The sequence below is a fragment of the Embiotoca jacksoni genome, unplaced genomic scaffold, assembly GCF_022577435.1.
Source record: "Embiotoca jacksoni isolate LCO1_2020_lvr unplaced genomic scaffold, fEmbJac1.0.p SCAF_7, whole genome shotgun sequence".
Lineage (NCBI taxonomy): Eukaryota > Metazoa > Chordata > Actinopteri > Embiotocidae > Embiotoca > Embiotoca jacksoni.
In genome coordinates, this window is record NW_027185425.1 from 15,132,669 (window position 1) to 15,157,160 (window position 24,492).

Consider the following 24,492-nt stretch of genomic DNA (forward strand, 5'->3'; position numbering starts at 1 on the left):
CTCCTTTTCACCAGCAGCCCCTCCTTTACCTCCCTCTCTCCTTCATTTCAAAGCCAATTATTCCGCCGGCCACTACTACGGGATGCGCTCGCTCACAGTAAGTCATCTCCATGGCAACGCTGCCCTGTCTCCCCCGCTCTCAATTTCGGTGTGTTTGTCTGAGTCATTGTCCTCATCATTGTTTCTACCTGTGACCTTCGCTGCACACACAGAGGGACCAAAGCGGCGTCTGCACAAGACACGCGCGCGCGCGCAAACACACACACACACACACACACACACACACACACACACACACACACACACACACACACACACACACACACAGTCATCAATTAACACACATTTCACTTTGTTGTTCTAGTTGGCTCTGTGGAGATCTACTGCATGAGTCTTTCTCTAAAGGCATGCATGCACATAGATATATCTGATTATAACACACACTCTGTCTCACTCCCTTGCACACACACACGCAAGCACGAAATGAATAATGTTTTTGTGTGTTGTACAAATAATCCTGCTGGATGTTCTTGGCAGTCCATATCTCTAGCCCGGCCTCCTGTGAGTTTTCTCTGGCACTATTCAAGAAAGTGTGTGTGTGTGTGTGTGTGTGTGTGTGTGTGTGTGTGTGTGTGTGTGTGTGTGTGTGTGTGTGTGTGTGTGTGTGTGTGTGTGTGTCAGACATGGCTGAGCTTCCCTTGGAGGGGGCAAAGACAGGCAGCTGGAGCTCTCTATTCTACAGTCCTGCTGATTCTGCTTATACAATGGATATCTGTGTGTGTCTATTGTGTGTCGAGCGTGTGTGTGCACGTATGTGTTTGAAGATGGGTCAGAGGTTAAGTGTCTGTGTCTCCGCCTGACCCTGGGAGTTTTTACAGGCACGGCTTGTTATTATGTCCTCACTGTGTGTGTGTGTGTGTGTGTGTGTGTGTGTGTGTGTGTGTGTGTGTGTGTGTGTGTGTGTGTGTGTGTGTATTAAAAGTTAGAAGCGTTAGAGAGATGAGCTGCAGTAAAGTGTGTAATCTTGATACCTGGTAAACACACACACACAAACAGACCCATAAACTTACCCGATAGAAAGGCAACTTTCTCTTTGAGGATGGGAAGCACCTCCATCGCTCTCATCTCCTCATTTCTCCTAAAACCTGAACAGAGACAAGAAAAAGAGAAGAAGACATAAAAGTTTAAGTTAAAGAGTAAAAAAAAAAAAAAAAGCAGGTTATTTTTTTTTACCCAAATTGATGAGCCAAGGCTTCTTTTTTTTTTTTTTTTTTTTTTTCCTTGAGGGCAGATTATTTGGGACAGGAGATTTTTGTCTATTTGTAATCTAGAGATCTGCAGCTTTTTTAACACAGGGGATTGAGTCCCATGTTGGACTGCTTCTATCATGAGGAAAAAGTTCACTCTCCCTCTCTCTCCTTCACACACACACACACACACACACACACACACACACACACACACACACACACACACTCCGAGAGGAAGCTGAGAGACGGTGGTTGGAGAAGCAGTAGTGGTGAGACAAAGTGAGGCCAGACGTGGGGGAAGTTCAGGGGAAACAGAGAGCCGTTACAGCTCTTTCTGCAGCAGAGGTGAACCAGGGTAAAGAAACATTAAACGCCACTGGCCACTTCAGTTCCCGTCAGCTAGAGTTAAAACATAACACCATGAAATACTGCGGATGTTAAGAGGATTCCCACATAGTCAGAGGCTGATGAATTTTCCCATCGAACAGTAAGTGTTGAGTGGAGAGAAAAAGCTTTATTTATAAGGATTCATCAAAAATGGAAAAAAAAAATTAAAAATTAAGAGGACTGGAGGCGCGTTTCGACCAGAGGGCATTTTCATATTTCTCAGAACCGCTGGAGGAAGTACAACCTTTATTTCTGTGTCCTCACAACAGGAACTGAGGACGATTATAGTTCATAACTGCGTTTTGGGGGACTTTTTTGGGGGCAAGTTTTTCCCAGCACAAGAGGAACTATAGTAACTTAAGTGAAAGGTGATTGATTCACTGCTTTACCTTCCTGTCAGACAACCCTTGTCAAAGGTAAACTGCATCATTATACACACCTAAGTGACCTAGGTATGCCGTGATTGGTTCACACATGAGTGTATGTTAATTGGTCAAACACAATGTACCACAGGCAAACGATATTTTCAAAGCACAAAAATGTAAGAAGGGATTTTTTTTTAAGCTCCTACTTCAGGGTAAGTACTTTCCCACCACAAGCGGAACTATAATGATTTAAGTGTATAGTGATTGGTTACTGCTTTACCTTCCTGTCAGACAGTCCTTTCCGACAGTAAACTGTGCTGTTATATCCATCTCTTCAAAGCGACAGACTCCCTTGACAAAAACAGCAATTTTACCCCGTAGACAGGGGCGATACTGGTCTATCTATCAGTTAGTTTGTGTGAATTTTGAGGGTTTTTTTCTAACACAATAGTTTGGATATGATCCAACACAATATGACACAAACAAAGAAACTAGTCGGACACTGACAAAAGGGCTGCTGTTGTTGTTGTTGTTGTTGTTGTTGTATGTCGTGCAGAAGAAATGTTGATATCCGCCGGCCAACTTGCATCATCTCTGCATTTCTAGTGGCAGCGCGAAAGCAAACAAAAAAAGCCTCGGTGAACTCTCTTAGAGTTCCTAGATCTCTTTGGTCTTGAAGCCCCTATCTTCATGCTGACCGTGATGATGCTAACAACCTGACGTATAGCGGGTTTAATGTTCAGTGTTATCATGCTGGAATGTCATCAGTTTTGAAGGTACTTGATCGTTAACCATCACCGTACTGTTAAAACTTTGACTTCATGGTGGTAAGAGATGAAAAGTCAGCGGATCACCAAAGCTACTTCAATTAATCTTACAGGGCCCATACAAATCTGCACCAAATTTCACTGCAATCCATCAAATGTCAGTAAATGTTGGCCTCATTGGGGTGCTAAGGGAGCTCGGGGTTCATCAAAGTGAAGGATTCATCTTCTGGGGACCATGAATGTCTCTGCAAAATGTTGGACGAACCAACAGACCAACATTGCCATCCATAAAGCCACGGATAAAATTATTAACCCAGTAACCCAATTCAAGTTCTCCTTAACCTTGATAAATACTCAGCATTTCTAACTGAATTTAGAAAACGAGCCATCTCAGCTTTCAGTATTTCCCTTCCCTGTCTGCTGAAACCGCAGTCAGTAATTATCCAAATGGCACTATTAGTGAAGGCCAACAGGCCGTCAGCTAAGAAACATGAATATAAGTATAGTTACTTTACCCACTTGCCTTCATTTAAGACTACTAATCTGTGACATTTTCCTATAAATAAATAGCACTAGCTCGTATTCAACGATGAATCACACAGTAGTGGCTGAGCCTTCAGTTTTTCCTCATCACTGGCTCTCAAATACTGCCACTCTTTTTTGGGGAAAAATCCTCTGGCAAAGTACACCGGGACTGATGGTTTTTACATATTGGTTTGACTGGAATAAATAATGAGAATTGATGACATCTTTTTTTTTTTTTTTGTAAAAGCCCACAGCAATAATCCAAACTATAAACTGTCACCCTATAAATGTCAAGCTGGACCTCATGGGTGTGATGATGTCAAAGCTCCCCCTGCAGTGCTGCTAATGTTCTGTCAGAAGTGAATGAATGGCTGTCAGGAGATTTTCCAATAAGTGCAAACCTGTTCAAACAACTGCTGTATATAGACACAGAATTCCCTGAAGTGATTGAAGTCACATCCCGGCTTTGCGCACGTGCACACAGACACGCGCATATGGACAGACTGAGCCCAGATTTTGTCCTTCAGACGGAGCAGAGTTCTGGTTTATGTGACTGATGACCCAGACAAGTCATATTACCCATGTGTCTCTTTTTCTCTCGCTCTGTCTTTGACGTTCTGACTTTCTCCTCGTTTTTATCCCCCACCCGGGTGTCAGAGGAAGATGTCTGTGCTGCGGCTTTTTCGCAAGACAGCTTTATTATGTGACCTTAATCTGAGGTAAGATCTGGTAATATACTGCATGTCACTAACACACATTTTGTTAATGTGTCTGCTTAGACTGATTCAGAAAGCACAGTAGATACAGGAAGCAAAAAAGATAATGTGTGTGTACGGTATGATGATGCGCTAAACTAAGACACAATTTGTTACCGTGCATTAAATAACAAGTACTGTAAAGGGGAGGAGTAACCTCTCTGTTGTCCTTTTACTATTATTATTATCATGGAAACCTTCACACACACCCCTCCCAGGCAGTGTGTTGTATTGTACTCTCTGCTCTCAGCATGCCACCGTATTTACGACTGTATGCTGATGAGATGCTAATTCTTCTCCCCCACCGGAGGAGATGGATGGGAATCAGCACTTGTCTCTATTTTCACTCTTCTTTCTTCCTCTCATTTGTCTCCTGCCCTCCCTCAGGGTGCCACAAAAAAAAACAAATTAGCATGATCAACTGCATTTCCCACTGCGCTCCTGTAGAGAGCGAGCCTTTAGTTCTCCATAGATGATGCATGAAAGGAGGCTGGTTGCAGACAGAGAGTTCTTGCTCTGCCTCTATTTCTGGGAGCAACACATGGGCCAGATTTTCATCCTGTACGGAGAGCAGAGGAGTCAAATTGGCTAGTTTGTTTATTGATGAATGGATTGTTTTCTTACTGAAATGTTTGATAAAAGGTTATTAAAGCTCCCAAAGCTCATGGTGATGTTAGCCTGGGCTTTACGAAGTAGTGAGGGACAATTTGTTTGACATTTTATCAAAATCTAAATGACTTGTTTTGTCCAACCAGCAATTCAAAACCCCAAATTATACCCTCAATTTTGACTTATAAAGGAGAATTTCAGTAAATCTTTACATTAGATGTGCGGCAACCAGTCAGTGTTTGTCAGTTTTACTCGACAAACAAACAATTTAATTTTAAAATGATTATCCATGAATGTTCTGTTGATTAACTAATCCATTAAATGATTTAACATTTTGCTTTGATTTCAAATCATGTTCCAGACAAGGCCAAGAGTGGGCTGACTTTCAAGTAAAACACTACAAACTACTGTACAAATGAAATTATACAGATTGTGGTTCTAACTGCATCCAACAAACCTGATGTTGAAGTTTTGCAGCTGCTTCTAACATCTGGTTGCATCTACAGCTTGAATTGCCTGGTTTTTTTTTTATGCTCCTGCTCAGAGACATACCAACTTAAGTAGGAGCCTAAAATATTTGCGTTATACAAAGAAAAGTTACAGAAAACAAATTGTTTAAGGCTTTGTAGGGTATCTTTTGCGTTATATGGTGTTAGCTGATTAACTGATTATTAAATTGACAAAAAATGAATGAGAATTAAGTTATATTTAACACAAAAATTATAAACATTTTTGATGACAAATGTGAGAATCAAAGTTTTTTCTTTGTCTTGCATCACAGAAAACTGTATAAATCTTAGAATTTTAGGTTTGAGGATATTGTGATGAGTGTTGGTTATTTAACAGACTAAAAATGTTTTATTTTAAACATTAAGCTCATAAGGTGATTATGAAAATGATTAAAAGTTCCAACCTTACATGAATCTACCAAGAATATTCCTGGGGATTAATTAATTAACAGGATCCAAACACTTCCAGATTGGGACACATCCAATGCCACTATCAAAATCTGTACCTAATGTCACCATTTTATTTTCCTTTAAAGTTACTCATAAATTGCTAGTTTGTCTATTTTAGATGCAGAAATCATATTTGGAAATAAAGAAGAGAAAAAGATAGACTTCTTTCACTCAGGCCAAACGTGCTGCCTAATGCGTGTGGAGTTTTGTGGATGTCACGTGAGCTCATGTTACTGCGATTTAACCTCAACAACGAGGAGAAAACGGGTAAACAGCTGATTGTTGTGTGTCGCTGCTGCGCTGCTATCGTACTGAAACAGAGAGGAGATCAACAGACAGAAAGACAGAGCAGGGGCCTCGTTCATAACCGTTGCGTACGCACAAAACAAAACAAACTTGACGGGAAAATGTGCGCACCTGAAAGCAAACTGTTATGCATGTTTTGGAGACGTAGAAAATTGGCGACACAGTCGGTGAGGTGGAGAATTGAAGGCACATTGTAGAAGGTAAATGTGAAAGGCATCTTGATGTGTATAATAAAGCCTCTCACATTCAATTTCACTTCATATCACATCTTATTTGGACATGGGTCCACTTTATTATTAACAGACTAACCAGCAGGGTCATTTTTGCTCGTGACCTAATTATTCCATAAGCAACTTTTAATTGTAAATCTAAATCTCACATTTAATTCCGCTTATTAAATCATACGAGCTGTCTCACCAACACGTCCCTTTTCACTGCATTTACATTGCAAACTGATCATCATCCTTTGTAAAAATCCAAGACAACATCAAGTAACATCAGGCTAAAGAACTGCAGAACAGTTTTTTATATTTTCTCATATTGTGCACATTTAGTTTAATGTTGTTGTTGTTTTGTGTTAAAGTTCTTTCACTGCGCTCTCAAGCTACAGAGCAAAGCATCACGGAGACATCGTGGTGAAACTTCTATCACTGCAGGCAACATGTTGCCACTTCTTTTGTTTTTGATCCCACAGCTGAGACCACCAAACAAATATGAGCTTGATATCCTCCACCTTGTCCACAAGCAGCTCGATTTCTGTGCGGAAAATTTTAATTTCCGGGTTTTCCTCTCTGTTGTTGACAAGATTCACCAAAGAACCACTGACCCACATGGCTAATTTTGTATGCATCAACCTTCATAATATGCTTTGCGCATTGACCATTTATGGTTGAATGTGGGCGTGTTAAAGGCGGGATGTGAGGCTGATCTACGTGTGAACATTTCCATGTGGATTGTGATTCATAAAAGGAACATTGTGTGCATACGTACACTTTTAGTGTGGATTCTACGCAATGTTGTATAAATGAGGCCGCAGGTCACCGAGTTCAGTTTCTTAGCCTTCTTGCTTTTCATGCTTGTAATTATCCCTTTTGGACTTATTCCATTTTTCCTCCTTGCAACAATCGACAGAGAGAAGAGAAACGACAGGGACGTGAAGACACAGTGAATGATTTACAAATTAAGCACGGCTGTTCCTAATGTCGTGGTTGTCATGGCAATCTCAAATATGGACTATGCATCATATGCAACCTCCTTTAATATCAGACTGTTTACTGAGGATTAGCATATCATTGATGTTTATAAGTGCTAATTATTGACAGCAGTGATGTCTTTGCCATAGATGTGTGAAGCTAAATGGAAAAAGGAGTGTGTATATCAAGGTGAATAGCACCATATGCACACGAATGGATAAGTCAGCATGTTTTCACCATGCAGTGATTAATCTTCGACAGCAAAGACCATCTTTGATCTTGCCCGTAAACCTGTTGTCTGATTGGCTGGCTGCCACCGACCAGGAGGATAATCAAAGGTCAATGAAAATCCTAATGTTGACAAGATGACAAGCATAAAACCGCTGCGTGTTAGTGAGTGAGTGAGTGAGAGTGAGAGTGATTGTGTGTGTGTGTGTGTGTGTGAACACGGCGCACACAGTGAGGGCTTTGTAGCTGTGTGAATTTGCTACGGTACAGTAAAATTTAACAGTCACCAGGCTGAGTAAACACACCTCAGAACACAGACACACACTTTTAACCGACAAAACTTTCCCCTCCATCTTAACGCCACCCTTTTCATGTCCAGACACTTACTGGATGGATTCAAGTGCAGGCTCACATTTACTCTCAGAAATTAATAGCTGTATGTTTATCTGCATGTTCTTGGGTCAGAGATGCTCAAAGCATTTCATTTGGTACTCTTTCTTTCCTTCTACTTCATCTTCCAAATCGTCTTTTAAAAAGTTCCTGAAAACTGCAGCAAAGTTGTTGCAAAATGCATTCTGGATTGTCGTATGATGCTAATAATTTTCCCATCATTTCCTCCTCAGTGAGTGATGCACACTCACATTTCTACCAAGTGGCAAACCTACTGGTAAATGATGACGTCATCCATCAGTTTGTGAACTGCCTTTTCAAAGCCTCGAGTCTGGTATTTTGATCGTCGCCAAGTTGGAACCAGAAGTGACCGTATTTGGATAAGCGGGGGAGGGGCAACAGCTGGATCTGACTGAGAACCCGAGGACACTATGCCCCGCCCACCTATACAGGTAACCTGAATACACCCCAGGCATGTCAATCAAACCATGTAGCCCCCAAACATATCCCTCTTTGAGGCCTAATATCTAATTAATGGTGGGATTATTTTCAGAAGGACCACCAGGACATTGATCACAAGGAGGGAATTTAGTTAATGACTTGTATTGACTTTGTATTTCATTTGAGAAGTTGCTGCTTTTCAAATAGGAGTCTATGGAGCCAGAAGCTTTTTGTAGCGAGCCCCTAGTGGCCATCAGTGGTATTGTACTTTAAGGCACTTTTGATTGGCATCACTTTTCAGACACAGACACTAAGTCCATTTTTCTTTACAGTTTGATCTCTACAAACAATTCCTTGCTAGGGTTATTATTTTTGAATTCTCTAAATCTCAGACAATGACTGTATGCAAGGTACAACCTCCATCAGAGGTATTTAACAGCACTGAAGCATTTTTTTTTGGGGTGTATTTTTCACCAAACACAAGAGGTAAGTTTAAAAAACACAGACCCATCACTTTCCAGTGCTCTGCAGTGCTCTGGGACTGGAGAAAGTGGCACAGCAGCTAAATATAGAGTGGCCAGGTCACACCCACACCCAGACACAGAAACACAGAAGCACATACACTGGAGAAGAAATGATGAGAACCAAGGAAAGAGAAACTAGGGAAACATTTTTAGCTAATGAGACGCATCATTGTGTCATAACTGGGCTGAGAGAAGACCAAAAAAACAAAACAGTGTGTGTGTTAAATTAGAAGAGGGAATGAAGGGGGGAGGAGTGGGAAACAACAGGTGGACACACAGACACAAAGGGGAAGACAAGATGGTAATGATCAACTCGTCAGTTACTCTCACTCTCTCGGCTTCTTTATTCCCATTTCATTTAAAGCACTACGATTAAAAATGAAAGTAAATTCAGTTTTCCTCAAGGTGATGTAGGGACGAGGAAGAATAGTGGAGAAACAAGAGGAGGGTGATGACCTCATGGATGGTCTATAATTGCCATCCGTCCACTCACTTACGAACTCACCAACCAGACAGGCAGAACCGTACCTGTCAGCTGTATGAGGGCGGAGCCAGTGTGAGCATGCTGCCACTTGTGATTGGTCGCCCAGCAAGCCATGTCTGACAATTCTTCCACGAATTGTAAAAAATCCATAAATTGCTGTGGATTTGGCTTTGCTCGGTGATGGAGAGACGCAGTCCGCTGCTACCATCAGCTAATGATAGACTGACAGGGCTGATGTGCTGAAGGGATCCCGGTCCGCTGTGGGCAGAGTTGAGTTGAGTCTAATCCTGAGATTCCTGAGGGGAGATATTCCAGTCCTGCAGACAACCAAAACCGCCCATTTTGGTGTTGTCTACACGTCCAAATGGAAAAGCTGCAGCAAACATTTCCAAGCAGAGACTGGGATATCAGTGTAGACTGTTTGACTGGGCGTGAGCGCTCGCCATAGATCCACGAGTGTGTACCTCGTGTGGCATTAGGTGAGCGGCTAATCTGCCTGTCTTTTGGAAAGGCAGGTTCCTGGAGGTAATCCTCCATGTGTAGGAGGGGCAATAATTATAATATGCCTGCACTGCAGTTATGAACCCTGAGAAGCTGCTTAGCAGGAGGAGGGAGACCTGAGATGGATGGGGAAACCCCTACAGTGCAAGGGAGGCTTCGATTACTCCTGCAATGTACCTGAGAAGACATCATAAAGGTTCAAAAGTTAATTGTGCACAAGTAGGAAGCACATAGTCGAATCAGTGCTCATTATAAATACAATGGCAGCCCTGAGCAGTGGTGGTTGCTTGTAATCTTTAGGTCCATTATCTGAATGGCACAACTTAATGAACTTATCAACTTCTAGTGATGGATACTTCATTGCTTATTATCAAGAGATAGATAGCAGTTTTAAGGTGCTCCCCTTTTGTTTTTTAAAGATCTGTTATCCTCAAACATACCAAATATTCCTGTTATAAGTATCAGGGATGGTTCCCTAGCGATAATGATCAAATTCATAGATTTCATGTTTTTGCGTCAAAACTTAACTGGACCGCTCAAATTGAGAACTTTGGAACTGGTCATGTCATGTCTGCATGCACTGCTGGTACTGGCTCGACTCGACTTTACTCTTTTTTCGTTTTTCCATCGGGCAAAAGTTGTGGATAGCACCTGGTATTGTTTTTATCACCTCCATCAAGGTCCCAAGCTACAAGACGGCGTGAAAACACACTGTTCAGAGAGAATTGTCACAATCACTGCATGCAAGATACATATTTTTCTAGCACAATATTCCTGCACAAATTCGCCATCGTTAACTAGCCAAGCTATAATAGCGGTGGCAATTTTGTTCTTATTCACTGGAAAACGTAATTAATGACAGCCCGCTAAACAACGCCGTGGTGAATTGAGGAGACACTCAACGTGAGTGTTTGGTTGCCGATGAAAGGATCCAACAGTTGCAGTTTCATGTGGCGACAGCACTTTGATGGGTACGATCAGCAGTGGAAAACAAGATCCAGAAAAAAAACACTGGTACCAAAAGCAAGTGGAGTCGAGTTGATTAGAGCTGGTACCATCAGCGGGAGAGGGGCTAAAGAAAAATAGTGTCTGATCATAGTTTCCACTGAAATACACGACACTGGATTAATCTACAATCAAGGCTGTTCACATAAATTGTTATCAGTTAGGAAAACTGTAAAGAAAGACTATATTTGTCAGTAAAGATGCATTGCCACTCATAAATGATGCTTTGATCATAAGGTCTATGACATGTAAAGACCCCTTCATAATTGAATTATGATTTCTGGATAACTGGCCTAAAAGTATGCGTCATCGAAAAAACTTCTCTCAGGTCTTTCAGCACTATTTTCTACTCCTGGTCAAACTGTCTTCCTTGTTGCATTACAAAACCCACTCTATGTCAAGCCTAAACGTGTTCTTCACGAGGTGCAGAGATGTGGATAAAACGGTACAATGTTCCATTGCAAAAAAAGAAAGATTTCTTAATGGTGGTAGATAAGATAAACCTTAACTGATCCCGAGTGGTGGACGGGGATGATAGTGTGGTAAATCCTGTGGTGGAAAGAATTCATAGTTGGAATTTTTGGGCTTTGGATAAAACAAAAGTGTGTGTTTTCACATGGGTTGTGTTGAAAACAATCATGTGATCAAGTCATGTTAAAGAAAAGGCTTGCTATGCTGGGTGTCTACAACACAGCCTATCGAGTAACTTTGTTATGGAATCATTCTTTGAGCCACAATACGTTACGTTGTTGGGCACACTAATGAAAAGTACACATCGAGAAATCAAGTTTAGCCTTCAAACTGCAATGACAAACTGTGGAAACCAAATGACATTCCTCATTGTAGTTGTAATCTATAAACCATTAGCAGACACGGAGGAGGTTCTTATTACCTTTCTGATGATGTGTAAATTCAGGACTTCAGAGAAACCGATATCCATTGTCAAGCCTTGAATTTCTAAGAAGAATTTACTCTCCAAACGTTGAGGTGAACGATATTTTCCAGAAAACTTGTCAATCCCGTGTAACAACAATTCAACTCCATGAACTTTTCCTAAGCGACACTAAGTCCTAACATTTCCTGGGTCACTAGCCCTGTGTGAAGTGGGCGAACCAAAGTTATCACTGACACGGCAACACCCATGAGTGAGAGAGGGCAAGGGGCGACAGAGAAATGCCAGAAATGTCCATCATCCTTTGCCGAAATTTCAATGAGACACGGTCAGTTCATCATTCCAGGTCATGATTGCTGCTGGGTCGTGTGTGTGTGTGTGTGTGTGTGTGTGTGTGTGTCAGAATAAGTCAACACTCAGCACACACCTCAGAGACTTGAGACTTGTAGGGGGGCCTCTGAGAGGTCAAGTGGGCATTACACTCGCTGATACAACAAAGCAGTTTACTCAAAAACAGCACTACAAGACGGCCCCAGAGAGAATGTGACAAATACCTCGAGGCGGGGTTGGAGTGTGTGTGTGTGTGTGTGTGTGTGTGTGTTCTGTTATGAAAAAAAAAAAAAGGAGACAGATAATGCAACAGCTGCCTGGACGAGGACAGATGGGATGGGTGGTGCAGTCAGCGGAGGGAAGGAGGGGAAAAGATGCCAACAAAAAAAACCAAAACACACTTACAGCATCTTGTCCATTTAATTAAAGAGCAGCTCCATACAATCTCATAACGGCTCCCCGGCAGCTGACGAGGACGCCTCGCTACTGAGCCAGCTGTTATGGGTCAAGAGAAACCAGAACCGCGCACATGTGTGTGCATCCCGGCATAGCTGCGGACTTCCCACATTCACGGCGTGCCAGGAATTCCTTGCTGAGGGATGTGTGGGAATGGCAGGAATTCCTTGAGGCGGAGGGAGTGGACAGGAATAGTGTGTCCATGACATAGACCCCTGACCTACTCATGATCACAGATGCTCTGAAAAGCATGGTGAGGAAAAATAAAAGCTGGACAGGGTAGTTTCATCTGACTGTGTGTTTGTTGTATTCATGAATACTACACTGTTTGAACGTGGGAAACTTCTGAATGGAATTAATTTAATTTTGACACTTTCAATTGATTTCTCTAAAGTATGCATGGAAATGTTTTTATGTTTCCCATGGTGTAAATCTTGATTTCAAGGCATTTCCTTTCCTGCAAAGCCAATGCTACTATGAAATACACTTCACTCTAGCCAAAATTAGATATATTCAATGTCATGATCTCTCTGTGCTACGCCTCTCAAGTTTTCTTGCACAGCAAAGATGCAGTTTACATTGATAATAACATTATTACACGGCGTATTCTTTGTAACATTAGACCAAACATGAAGGAGGCTGTTTGAAGAATGAAAATAATCGGGAAAAACTGCAGCCCCTCCCTCTTTGTAACTCTATTACAGCTAACCCGGATGTGTGTTATTGTTACAAACTAACATGGAAGTCCTGTTTTCTAATATGACTGTGGTTACAGTTTGGGCTGGGTATCCAAAAAAACTTTCAATATGTTTATGGCAGGGACCGAATTGCTTCCAAACTATCCACTATGGAAAAATTCATTTGGTACGAAAACAGTCTGATAACTACGTCACATCCACTAAAACACTTTTAATTTATTTTACAAAGGAGTAAATATCATCAGTGTGAGTGAGCCACAATGTTTAGTATACTTGGGCTCGACTGGGGCGGCAAGTCCTTGCAGATAAAAATCATTGTTTCAACCTGAGTAAGTCTTAAATTACAATGTCTTTTTTCCTTTTCAATTTTTTTTTTTTTTTTTTTTTTTTACCAAACACCCGTTCAAGTTGTATTCACTGCAGTAAGTGGAGTAATACTTATAACATAAGTGTTTAAGGAACATCGTTAAAATAAAACTTCTCTCAATAGCTTCCATGTGAGGGGTTGAGGGAATATAGGTAAATCAAACCAGCTAGCTATAGCTTGCCGGGGAGGCGTTGAGTGAACATCTGTTAATTGTAGAAAATAAACTAGGTTTACTATGCCCCTCTAAACTGCATGGAAACTAAAGATTTGATCTATAATGTGAAATCTTTATTTTTATTTGATTGAATTTTAGAAAATTGGGGTCAATGAAAAGAATTGTTCAGGAACTGGTACTGTAGTCAAGACGTTGGCACCAATATCAAAAATGTTTGAACGATAGCCCTACATACAGTTATACCTAAGCTTTTCTGGGAGAGGAGGGGTTGATATTTTAACTCCAAGGATGTTAGGAGAAAAACACTACCTTGTTCATCAGTTTCATTATCATAATATTTCCCCAATTACCATTTCTCCTGCCAATTTACTTGTCTGCCTTAGTTTTTCTTTGACTTTTCATTGCCTTCTTTTAAACCCTCCATTTTCTTCTTCTGTTCTTCCGATTGTAATTCCATTTTGGTGCTTTATGTTTTTATCCACAGGCAGCTCTTGCCCCACCTCACGGTTCGAGTAAATCCGCTCTAACTGGCTGCTGAACAGGTCGCCTTACAACAAACGCCAACAAAGAAGCAAGACGAGCTGATCTGATTGGTTGCTGTGATCAGACGCAGCTGTGCCAATGTAACAATGAACCTTCTGTGGGTACAGCTGGCACAAACACAAACACGTGGGCAACTAGTTAACAAAAAAGAACATGTAATTACAACCTACTATTTCATCTGGTTATTGGGTGATATGTACCCATATTTTGGCCTGCCATTAAGCAAATTACCCATCTATATATTCCACTTTCTCTCCAAAACAGTAATAAATAAATATTCAGTAGTCACTCCTAAATCTTTTAAGTAGAAAAGCCTGAACTGCATTGTGGGACGTTGAAACTCACTCACTCTGCACTTTAAAGGCATACAGAGGTAAGTTTCACTGCATTTTTTACAGCCTGACATCCCTCGGGTTGTTGAGTAAAATCCTTCCCAACACTAATGGAGTGATTTCTCTGGTTCTGATCTGACCTGAGACAGACAACGTGGAATAAAAGATGCAGTTTTAACAAGACGTATTTAGGTAGCAGTTATTTCAGGCTGCATTGAAAATCAGCTACTGTGGTTGAAAATGGGGAGCCATTATTCAGAAACACCAATATGACAGCTTAAACGATTGAACAGCACGAGCTTAGTGTTTGTTTTCAGTCCGCTCAGATTCTCCTTGTCCTTCCTCATTTTCCTCTTTTTGTCCCCAAATCTCAGTTTTGGCCTCAGAGATAGAGAGAGAGAGAGAAAAGGAGAGAGCTCCATCTTTCCTTTACCTCCGCCTCTCTGTTTTCTCCATCCGTCCAGACCTCTAATAGCAGGGTAGGCTAACCGAGCGAGAAACAGGCCAGGGTTACCCCAGCGACCCAAACACAGCAGGGGAGGAGGAAGAAAGACAGAGAGAGAGAGAGAGAGAGAGAGAGAGAGAGAGAGAGAGAGAGAGAGAGAGAGAGAGAGAGAGAGAGAGAGAGAGAGCGAGCGAGCGAGCGAGCGAGAGAGAGAGAGAGAGAGAGAGAGAGAGAGAGGAGAAAGAAAAGACGGCTTGTTAGTGGTGCCAAGAGTTCATTCGTCCGGGTCTTTGAATGCCACCTGATCCCATTCTGACAAACCGTGACGAGACGGAGAAAGAGCACTGTTTGCAACACTAAGTTTCATCAATACAAAGCTCATACTACTGTAACAAGGAGAATAAAAACACACATTTTACAACCTCACTTCCATCCAGTCGCTGCCTGAGATTGAGTGCAACACAGTGATTTGTTAAACAGTGTTGTTGTGTTTGAAGCTGCTGACTCCTGCGGCAATTCACCGTCAACAGCCACTTGCAGCTCTGGCTGCTGCAACCCTTCAGCTATTCCAATCTGCTCCAATACGCCATCTGGAGGCGATGCTTTCAGCCTACAGACTCCAGCTGATTACTCAAGATTTACACAAAATCATTTCAACGACATTAGTGCTGACGGACATGGAGAGAAAAAAAAAACAAAAAAACATTGAAAGAGAGACAGTGACGGAACTGCACCAGCCCACAACACTCCCTCCCTGCAAAGCACTCTGCAGCACATCTGTCGAAATCCAAAGGCATTAACAACATTACATAAGCGCACTCCCTTCCCTTCCCTCTTCAGCCTCCCAGTGAGACCAGTGGCTGAAGAGGCCAACAGATGGACAGACCTAATCCCCAGCCCCAGCCCCCAAAACCAGGAAGTCATTGCTGGCAAGCAGCGAGGAGCTTAAGAGAAACACTTCTTTGACAGCATCATGCAGACAGGCCAAACAGTGGCACCGAAGCCAAGTATTGTCTCAATATAATTGCATCCATGTTGTTTTCATCGCCCTTTTCCGCGGGCACTGAATCTGTCTCCATCAAGGCCCTGGGGCTTAAGAGCAACCTGCCAACTCACTGTCCTCCTTTACTGCAAATCTAGGGTTTGAGGGTTTCTTTTTTTTTTTTCTTTTTTTTTTTCAAGGCCAGTACTGCTGATACTCTTCGACTAAAGTCAATCATGTGAGTAACCCTCCTTTTCAGACTAGAAACTCCAAGTCTATGATACATTAAAATCCCGCTGAGGCACAGGGGAGTAATAACCATAAATATCAAACTGGTCATATGTCTCCTCAAAATGTCCCATCAGAGGCAGCTAATATTGACAGATATAAACCCACATATGAAGGAAGTGTCCATCATAACCTACTTTATAGGTTTGGGCTATATTGTGATGATAAAAAAGGAAAAATAATTGATAGGAAAGGAAACAACAGAAAGGCCATGTAACGATGAGGCGATGACAAATTGATCAAAATTGAGGAGACGGCACAAGCGTCCATCTCAGCTCATCATGAGGAACCTGCTGTCGCTACGGAGACGGGCGCTAGACGTAGGTAGCCAATCACATTCTGGGGAATAGGATATGTGATGACGGAACGAGGGGGAGGAGACGAGGCAGGAAGGGGAATCAAGAAGATGTGAAAAATGATGATGACAATGACCTGTCATTGTCACACTGGAATGGAATCTCTATTGTGTGTGCATGTGTGTGTGTACGACACTGTTATTTCCGCTATCAATGAATTACGCACCACCCTCCCGATGTCACCACACACACAAACAAAAACATGAATGGTAAGGATGGAAAAACAGCTGCAAAATAGTGTTTGGGTTTTTGTGTGAATGTTTGATTTACCTGCGATCTGGCTCGATACATCTCCTTTTGGCTCTTTAGGGAGGGATCCATCTGTAGGCACACACAAAAAAAGACCAAAATAGTTATGTTACCAATAAAGAAACAACTGATTTTGATTGATGGTCTGAGTTGAAATGTCACTGACATTAAAAGAAGCAAGAATTAGCACCTTGCGATTGTATGCCTCCCCAAACCAATCAAGTTGCAGTTCACATCCATGTCTGTCTAGACTGATATAATATATGTAATGAAGACTTTGAAGGAATTTGGCCACTAAGCTGATTCTGATAGAACACAGTTGCAGCCAAGAGAGTAGACAACGCCTCAAATATAATAGTCGCTGCAAAGAAGCTACGAATTCTAAAACGTGGATCCTTCACACACATCTTCAACCAGACAGCACATAAGATCTATACAATCAGCACAACTTTAAAGTGGACACCACAAGATTAGCGTCACAGATTCAGCATCCAACCAAAAGTGAAAAATGGTCACAGTCTGCCCTTCTGAGTTATTGCGTTAAATTATGTCCAGAAAAGTGTTTTTGCAGAACATTTTGATGTCACAGTGAAGTTGACCTTTTGAATATAAAATGTCCTTACATCATTTTATCTTATGAGACATTTGTGGGAAATTTTGCTATGATTAGTGTATGAATTCTGGCCACAAATGTGATTTATGAGGTCACAGTGACCTTTGTACACCTATTTCAAACAATCAATTCATCCTTGCATCCAAGTGAATCTCGTGTTCACCTTTGACCTCTGAACCTCCCAAATCGAACTAGTTCATCCTTTAGACCTAGTGAAGGTCTGTGCCAAATTTGAAGAAATTCCCTTTAGGGGTTCCCCAGATGTGGCGTTCACCGGCCTGGGACAGACACGTATACGTACAAAAACTTAAGTAGTATGTGCGGACGGATGGCGCGCTGGTGCGAAGGCATAATAATAGAGAAGAGAATTAAAAGGAAAACTTTGTTAGTTGCTAAAGTTACAAATAAGTGCAGCTCAGGCTGGTGGGAATGTAACCGTTTTGCTCGTCTTTGGTCATAAACCAAAGTATTACCAGAACCTTGCACTGATGATGCAGTACAACAACAACAAAAAAAATCAAGGGATTGTCAAAGTAAATATGTTGTATATGCAAATATATGTAGCAAATTTCATGGTAACCCACCTAAAATTTGTTCAGACATTAGAGTCCAAACCACACCTAACAGCCTGTAAGGTTAACATGCCATCCACGCTAGTGTGGCTAAAAATGACCAGAAAGACTGGCAGCTGAAGATTGAATGTACCACCATGCTGGCTACAGAAATCTGTTGCGTCGCGTAACAGCAACAACTGGGGAGGGGGTGTTATTTGTGTAGCACAAGCAGAGCTCAGACTCTAAGAGTAGTTTTTGCAAGTTTGGCTGATGTGAAACTTCCCAACATTGGCTTGTTCAGCAAAGCGAAAAACCAAAATAGGAGTATCATTTTAGTCAGTCTTAATTTCCAGAAATATGAGCACACCCAAAACTACTGGTATGAAAACTTTTTTTTTTACTGTATAATTATTATACAAAGGTACTAGCGATTTGACCATTTCCCCGTTCTGTTTACAGTGGACCAGTCATCTTCTCATCACCTTATAACTCGTGACCGAGGCCCAACGGTTTCTCAGCCAATACAACAATTAGCCCATTGATCCAGCCTATAGTTTGTGTGTGAGAGAGGCTTCTGCTGGGACTGAGGGGAAGGTACGGTCAGTGTCATGTGCTGTCAACATGTAAACAGGCTGGACGCTCGGCTGGCTGACTCAGTGACACATGCTGCCTCTGTTCTGACTCAGGATTAGTCCTTCCTGTTTAATCTGACAGAGTGCTGCACTGGGGCGGAGAGAAGCTCATCGTTGTACTGAATTCAGGATCTGAACTATCAAGTATCTGACAGTCTGTACGAGGATATACATAGTTTGATTTGATATTAAGCTGTACTACATGTAGTAAAGAGGACATGCTGACAGATTTTAGCGTCTTTCATCATCTACGATGTAAGATGACATGCACTGAAGAAAGAGGAAATATAAACAGACTGAGAATGACCTCACAAAGTACAATCTTTAACTTTACACGTTGATGTAGGAGCTCAGTTGAGATAGATTTATGCTACCTGGCATCCTCGCAGAAAAGAATGCGAATAAATCATGTTACCACACTATTTTCTTTCCTCTCTATACTAGGAAATCATTTGTGTTTGGATTGCTCAAACATCTGTGTTGTGAATTTCTGCGCTGGAATAACAGGCACACACTTACTACTGAACAATGATATTTTGGCAGTAACCGTTCGGGCCGCAGTGAAATAGGCTAACTGCTCAAATGACACCTAACAATAGTTTGAATTAAAGCACCAGAAATCTGCTCTTTAGTTACGTTGCTCACATCCACATTAAAACACACAGGGCAATAATCCAACATTTGCTGCATTCATGTCATATCGGGTTGATAATGGGCACATTACCTCCAAACAAGCTTGAATGACTGCAGAGTTGGTTGGGTAAGGATTATCATACGAACGGATCTATTAAATTTTGCCCATAACTATCTTGAACAGCAGCCGTTTAGGTTTTGCATTCAAGACCAAAAACAGCCGCGTGTAAAAACAATGGCTTTATTGGGTGATGTGTGCTGTTGGAGGTATTGTGAAATACAAATCAGGAAGTCCAGTTCGAGCACTGAATTATTCATTTAAAGGCTCATAACATATCAGAACTCTGCACAAAGAGTTGTAGTACTTATAAACAGGATTTTCCAACTATCTTTCATCTAGGCTGGGCAATGTATCAACATCACAATTTTAGACTACATAATATCATAGATTTTGAACATCATAACTTTATGATATGGCTTAAGAGTTGGTTTTAAAGGCTGCATTGCAATAAAATGGTATGATTTTAGTAGACTGTTCTATCGCTGCTATTATCCACCTTACTGATGATTATTGATCAAACATTTCACTGTATAAATACTTTATGTAAGCATTAATAGTTATGCCTCCAATATTGTTGCAAATTGTCCATATCGCCTAACAGGCAAACCACTCTGACATCACTCATTGGTTTGTGAACTGGCATTTTGAAGCCCAAGTCTAGTATTTTGGTCATTGCCATCTTGGGGTGTTTTTTTGGAGCCAGATGTGACTATATTTGGAAGAGCTGAGGATGATGGGTGGATCTGACTGAGAAGCCGAGGACACTATGCCCCGCCTACCTATACAGGAAACCTGACTGCACCTGAGGCAAGTCAATGAAACAGGTCACTCCACTAAATTTAGCAAACTCCACCATGATGACTTGTGGAAACAATTTATTGACCTAAAATTACATAAGCGAAATGTATGCTTTTTGAATAGGACTCTATTGAGGCCGTGACCCTGTTCAGGATAAAGCGGGTATAGATAATGGATGGAAGGATGAAGCTAGAGGCCATTTATAGCCAACCCGTTGTGGCCCTCAGTGGTAGGGAACTTGCGCATTGGCTTCACTTTTTAAATTTTTATAGACAGCCTATGGTATCACACATTCCTACTTTCATCACCACAATCCCGAGCTCAACATTACAAAGTCTCCCACCAGGAACGCGCACTTGCACGACTCTGACTGGACAGTACATCATTTTACAGAAGGATGTCCGAGCTGCAGCAAAAGTTGAGCTGGGTTTGCCAGGCCGAGCCCGTATTGTTTTGCCAGAACCTTCTGCACTGGCATCTCTTCCACATTACTGGATTGGCTCTATTCAAATAAAAGAGAGGGCCACGGTTTTTCACGTAAAAATAAAGTTGGTCTAAAAACAGGCTTATGCTGATGAGACAGACAACATCCATATCTGCTTATTGTTTTCAGGCACTTCCATATTACCAAGTGTCAAATTGGATATATTGAAGCTTTATACTGTGGCTAGGATGTTGATGCAAATGCAATGTACGCAATATAAAAGTGACAGTAGGGCTGATAGCGGTAGAGGGACTGTCAGCCAACTGAATGGTCAAGACCTCATATTGAGATGTACCTGCCTTGGGCCACTGAGAAGAGAAAAGAAAAGCGTTTCCCTGCCAGGACCAATATTCTTGTATCATGTTAAATCACCCTGCGGTTTACGTTTATCCGATAATTCCGTCTTAATGATACAATAGCTCTTTACATGACGACAGGTTTCCCTCTGGCTGCTAGAGTTGGTACGGTATGATTTAGCATTTAACATTTTGCTTGTGGCACTTTCCATTCATGAACATCTAGCTGCAATGTAAACATAAAGCAACGCAAGAGCAAACTTGCTGGCAACAAGCGGCAATGTCACAGGCCCCGTGAACACAACAAAAGGCTCACAGAGACAAACACAAACACGGCATGGGAAAGCAGAGCCGAGCCGTCAAGAGAAGCCCAAAGATCTCGAGGGAATTTTCTCTAAAGCCGCGTACCTGGGAAAACTTCACAGAGAACGGCCGGGATGAAGGAGAAAAGAAGAGGGAAAAGGAAGGCAAGAGAACGACCAAACACCCACATACTTCACATATTTGCAATGCCAAAGATGTCCACTTAAGCCTGCAGTTTACAACAATGTAATACCAGACTACAGTAGTGGTTGCCCACAACTTATCACAAGCTAAACAATAAGACTTGTCGCTGAGCCAGAAGTCAAACATGCGTGGACCAAAAGGAGATAAAACACAATGTTATGTGTGCAGACAGTGACACAGATACACATGCAGTACTGAGCTCAGGCTTTTCCTCTGCTAGAGCAGTGGGTTAATCCAACCACACAGACACGCATACACACTGAGCCAACTTTGTTACAGACCATAGTAGGATAAGCCCACCGCACCGCTGAGACGTCAGCCGAGCTGTTTGGATAAAGTTAAACAGATCACACACGCATCAAACGGCCGTTGAGGAAATGACAAAGCAAAAAAAAAAAAAAAAAATCACAACGGGCCGAGTCCCACAAAACATCCGAACCCTCCTCTCTCCAGCACTCAGTGAACTCACCGACACTTCAGCTCTGCTCAACACTGCCTATACTGTTATCCTAAACTGAGCTCCCTTCAGACAGACAGCTCTCTCGTGTCCCGACACACGCCGTTTCTGTCTCCGAGCCCGCATGAACACAAGACCACCCTTTCTGTGGGCCCCTGCCTTCCCCCTTCTCGGCAGGCACACTCATCGTTTGACTCACACACAAATAGGAAAGGCCCCCCTTTCATTTAAAAATACCTATTGTCTGGCTCATGCTGACTGAACTGAGGTGTGAGGCGCAAAAACAATGAGCAATACTCTGCTGTCAAAGCTGCCTTGGAGAGTGTAGATATAGCTGTAGCAAACATTTAAATGTCAGGGGCCATGGACGGCACTTTATTACCTGAGGGATGATCCATCTGAGAGGAGTTTTGTTCCACGGCCCATTACCTTACACATTATACATTCCACAAGATATTTGGGAAACACACAGCCCTGGTGTTTTTTTTGCTTTCTACCAACAGAAACCTTCAACTGAGCTCCTAGTACTTGTATATGGAGAACGAAAAAAACGTGTATTGGTGTAGCCTTAACATTTGCCTATAGAGTTTGTGTTTCTATACTAAAAGATATAGATGCTATAAAATAGATCCAAGCTGCAACATGGCTTCTAGAGACCAGATATTCTTCATTAAGAGTGTTTCGTTTTGCTCAACAAAAACATAACTCAACACAGTGAAAGTCTGGTAAATTACTAGGGTAAGATATTGGGACTCTTTATTTTCTGATTTCAAAATGGTTATGCTGATTCCTGATTTGAAAATGTAATTCATTATTTCCCTTGAGCTAGTGTATTAAAGCTAGTAGATAAGCCCAGGAGCTAGTTAGTTAGCCTATTAGCATCAGCATGTGAACAGCCTTTGGCCGACTGACCTCCTAAGTGGTATTCCTAAAGACAGATTTTACATTAGCATGGCTTTAAGGGGGTTTATAGAAAGGATGCCACTGAAAAAACACTCAGAAAGGCTGACTGACATGTGATGTGCATTGTTGTGTAAATATGTCAAGACTGAACTATTTCCCATGATCTAATGTTAAATAAGTAAAAGCAATTTAAAAAAAAAAAAAAAAGCGTAGTAAATGGTAATATTGAATCGCAACACTTGTAGAATTGCCAATATCTAAAACTCAAAATCGCGAAATGAAATCAGCCCCGAAGTACCTTGACAGTATCAAATGAGGAGATGAGCATATTGTCCCAGCCCTAGAAGTGACTGTATTGTGGTCTTAAACAAATGTTGTACCATGTTTTCATTTGTTATTAGAGTCTGCTGCTGCTTAAAACCCTGGCATACTGCCCTTAACGTATATGTGCTTACTTGCATACTGCAGACAGGAAGCATTAAAAATGCACGTGGCCAACTATCCAGAGAACCTCAGGACACGCACGGTTGAATCCACAGACATCAGCCCAAACAGAGCAAACCATATGTTTAACCCTTATCTAACCCTGAGCATCGTTTACTTTTAAGTCAAACATTAATAACTATTACTTAAACAGACTCTACTTGTAGCTTACATCTAACTTACAGGTGTTCATTTGATTATTAAAAGCATGCAGCTTCTTTGGTGGTTGCATGCGTAGGGGTAATTGGATCAGTGTCTGTGAACTAACGAGCCAGTTCTTCATTCCAAACAAAGCCGAAACATTAAATACATCACGAGATGTGCATTAGGAAATACACATCAGACAATCAGCTGAATCTTAAGCTAAATCAATGCAGATTGAATAAAGGGAATATATTAGTTCATTAAACATCTTTCTACCCAACCATGTTGTTGTCTGCCCTCACATGGGATCTCAGGTGTAACACGGCCCCTAAGATGAAACAGCCCGGCTCTGCTCTGAAAATCAAGACTAAAGGCCACTGCTTTAAACTGTTCCTCATTTTGCTCGGGCACTTCTGGGACCATCTCGAGGACCTCAGCGCTCCACAGTCTTTTGCTTTAAAGACACAAAAGGTCAGTGACTGTAATGTTTACAGTGGATCGATTTCTCTTCGTTACTGGCCCTTAGCACGAGAGAGAAAAAAAAAAGGGGGGGGGGGGGTGAAAAGTAGTCCGAGGCAGAGACCGAAAGAGAAAGTGAGCGGGATGGGGAGGGCAACAGTGAGATAGCAGTTTTGAATGCACTGGAGACCCAAAGAGAAAGGAGTACAATGGTCTTTCAGGACTTGTCCTAGTTTGGTTCACTCTCTCTCGGTCTCTTTCTACAAGCAAAAATAGGAGCAGAGACCGTTCAGGCAAATCTTTCACACTGATCCTAATCAATTGCAAGGTAATCCAATTCTTTTAGTGACCTCTTTCATTAACCAGTCTGAGCTCTGTTCACGCACGTTGGCACACAACTCCACACTCTCCTGATTATTTTTCCAAGGGCTGTCTCTCTCACTATCTTTGGATTTCACTGCTCTCCCCTCTCCTTTCTCTTTCACCTGCACTGAATGGACTTCCTTATTTCGCTCTAACAGGACAATATAATCATTCACTCACCACGAGGCCTATTGTGTCTGCTCCTCTTGCAAGAATGCGTAAAGAAAATAGCTATCTGCGAACGTGATTTCACGGCAACTTGCAACCTGCATCCCCTCCACCCTCTACCCTCCACTGAACCTC

General features: G+C 41.8%; 1 protein-coding gene across 6 annotated transcripts in view; it reads right to left on the reverse strand.

Annotated features, from left to right (window-relative positions):
* Nucleotides 1–24,492, reverse strand: part of LOC138214353 (triple functional domain protein) — an 83,444-nt gene that overhangs the window by 47,633 nt on the left and 11,319 nt on the right. For all 6 annotated transcript variants that reach the window (XM_069175919.1, XM_069175914.1, XM_069175916.1 and 3 more), the window contains exons 2-3: nt 16,824–16,874; nt 1,071–1,145 (exon numbers count right to left, since the gene is read on the reverse strand). In XM_069175919.1, coding sequence (XP_069032020.1) covers nt 1,071–1,145; nt 16,824–16,874 — 126 coding nt within the window. The remainder of the gene's footprint in view (nt 1–1,070; nt 1,146–16,823; nt 16,875–24,492) is intronic.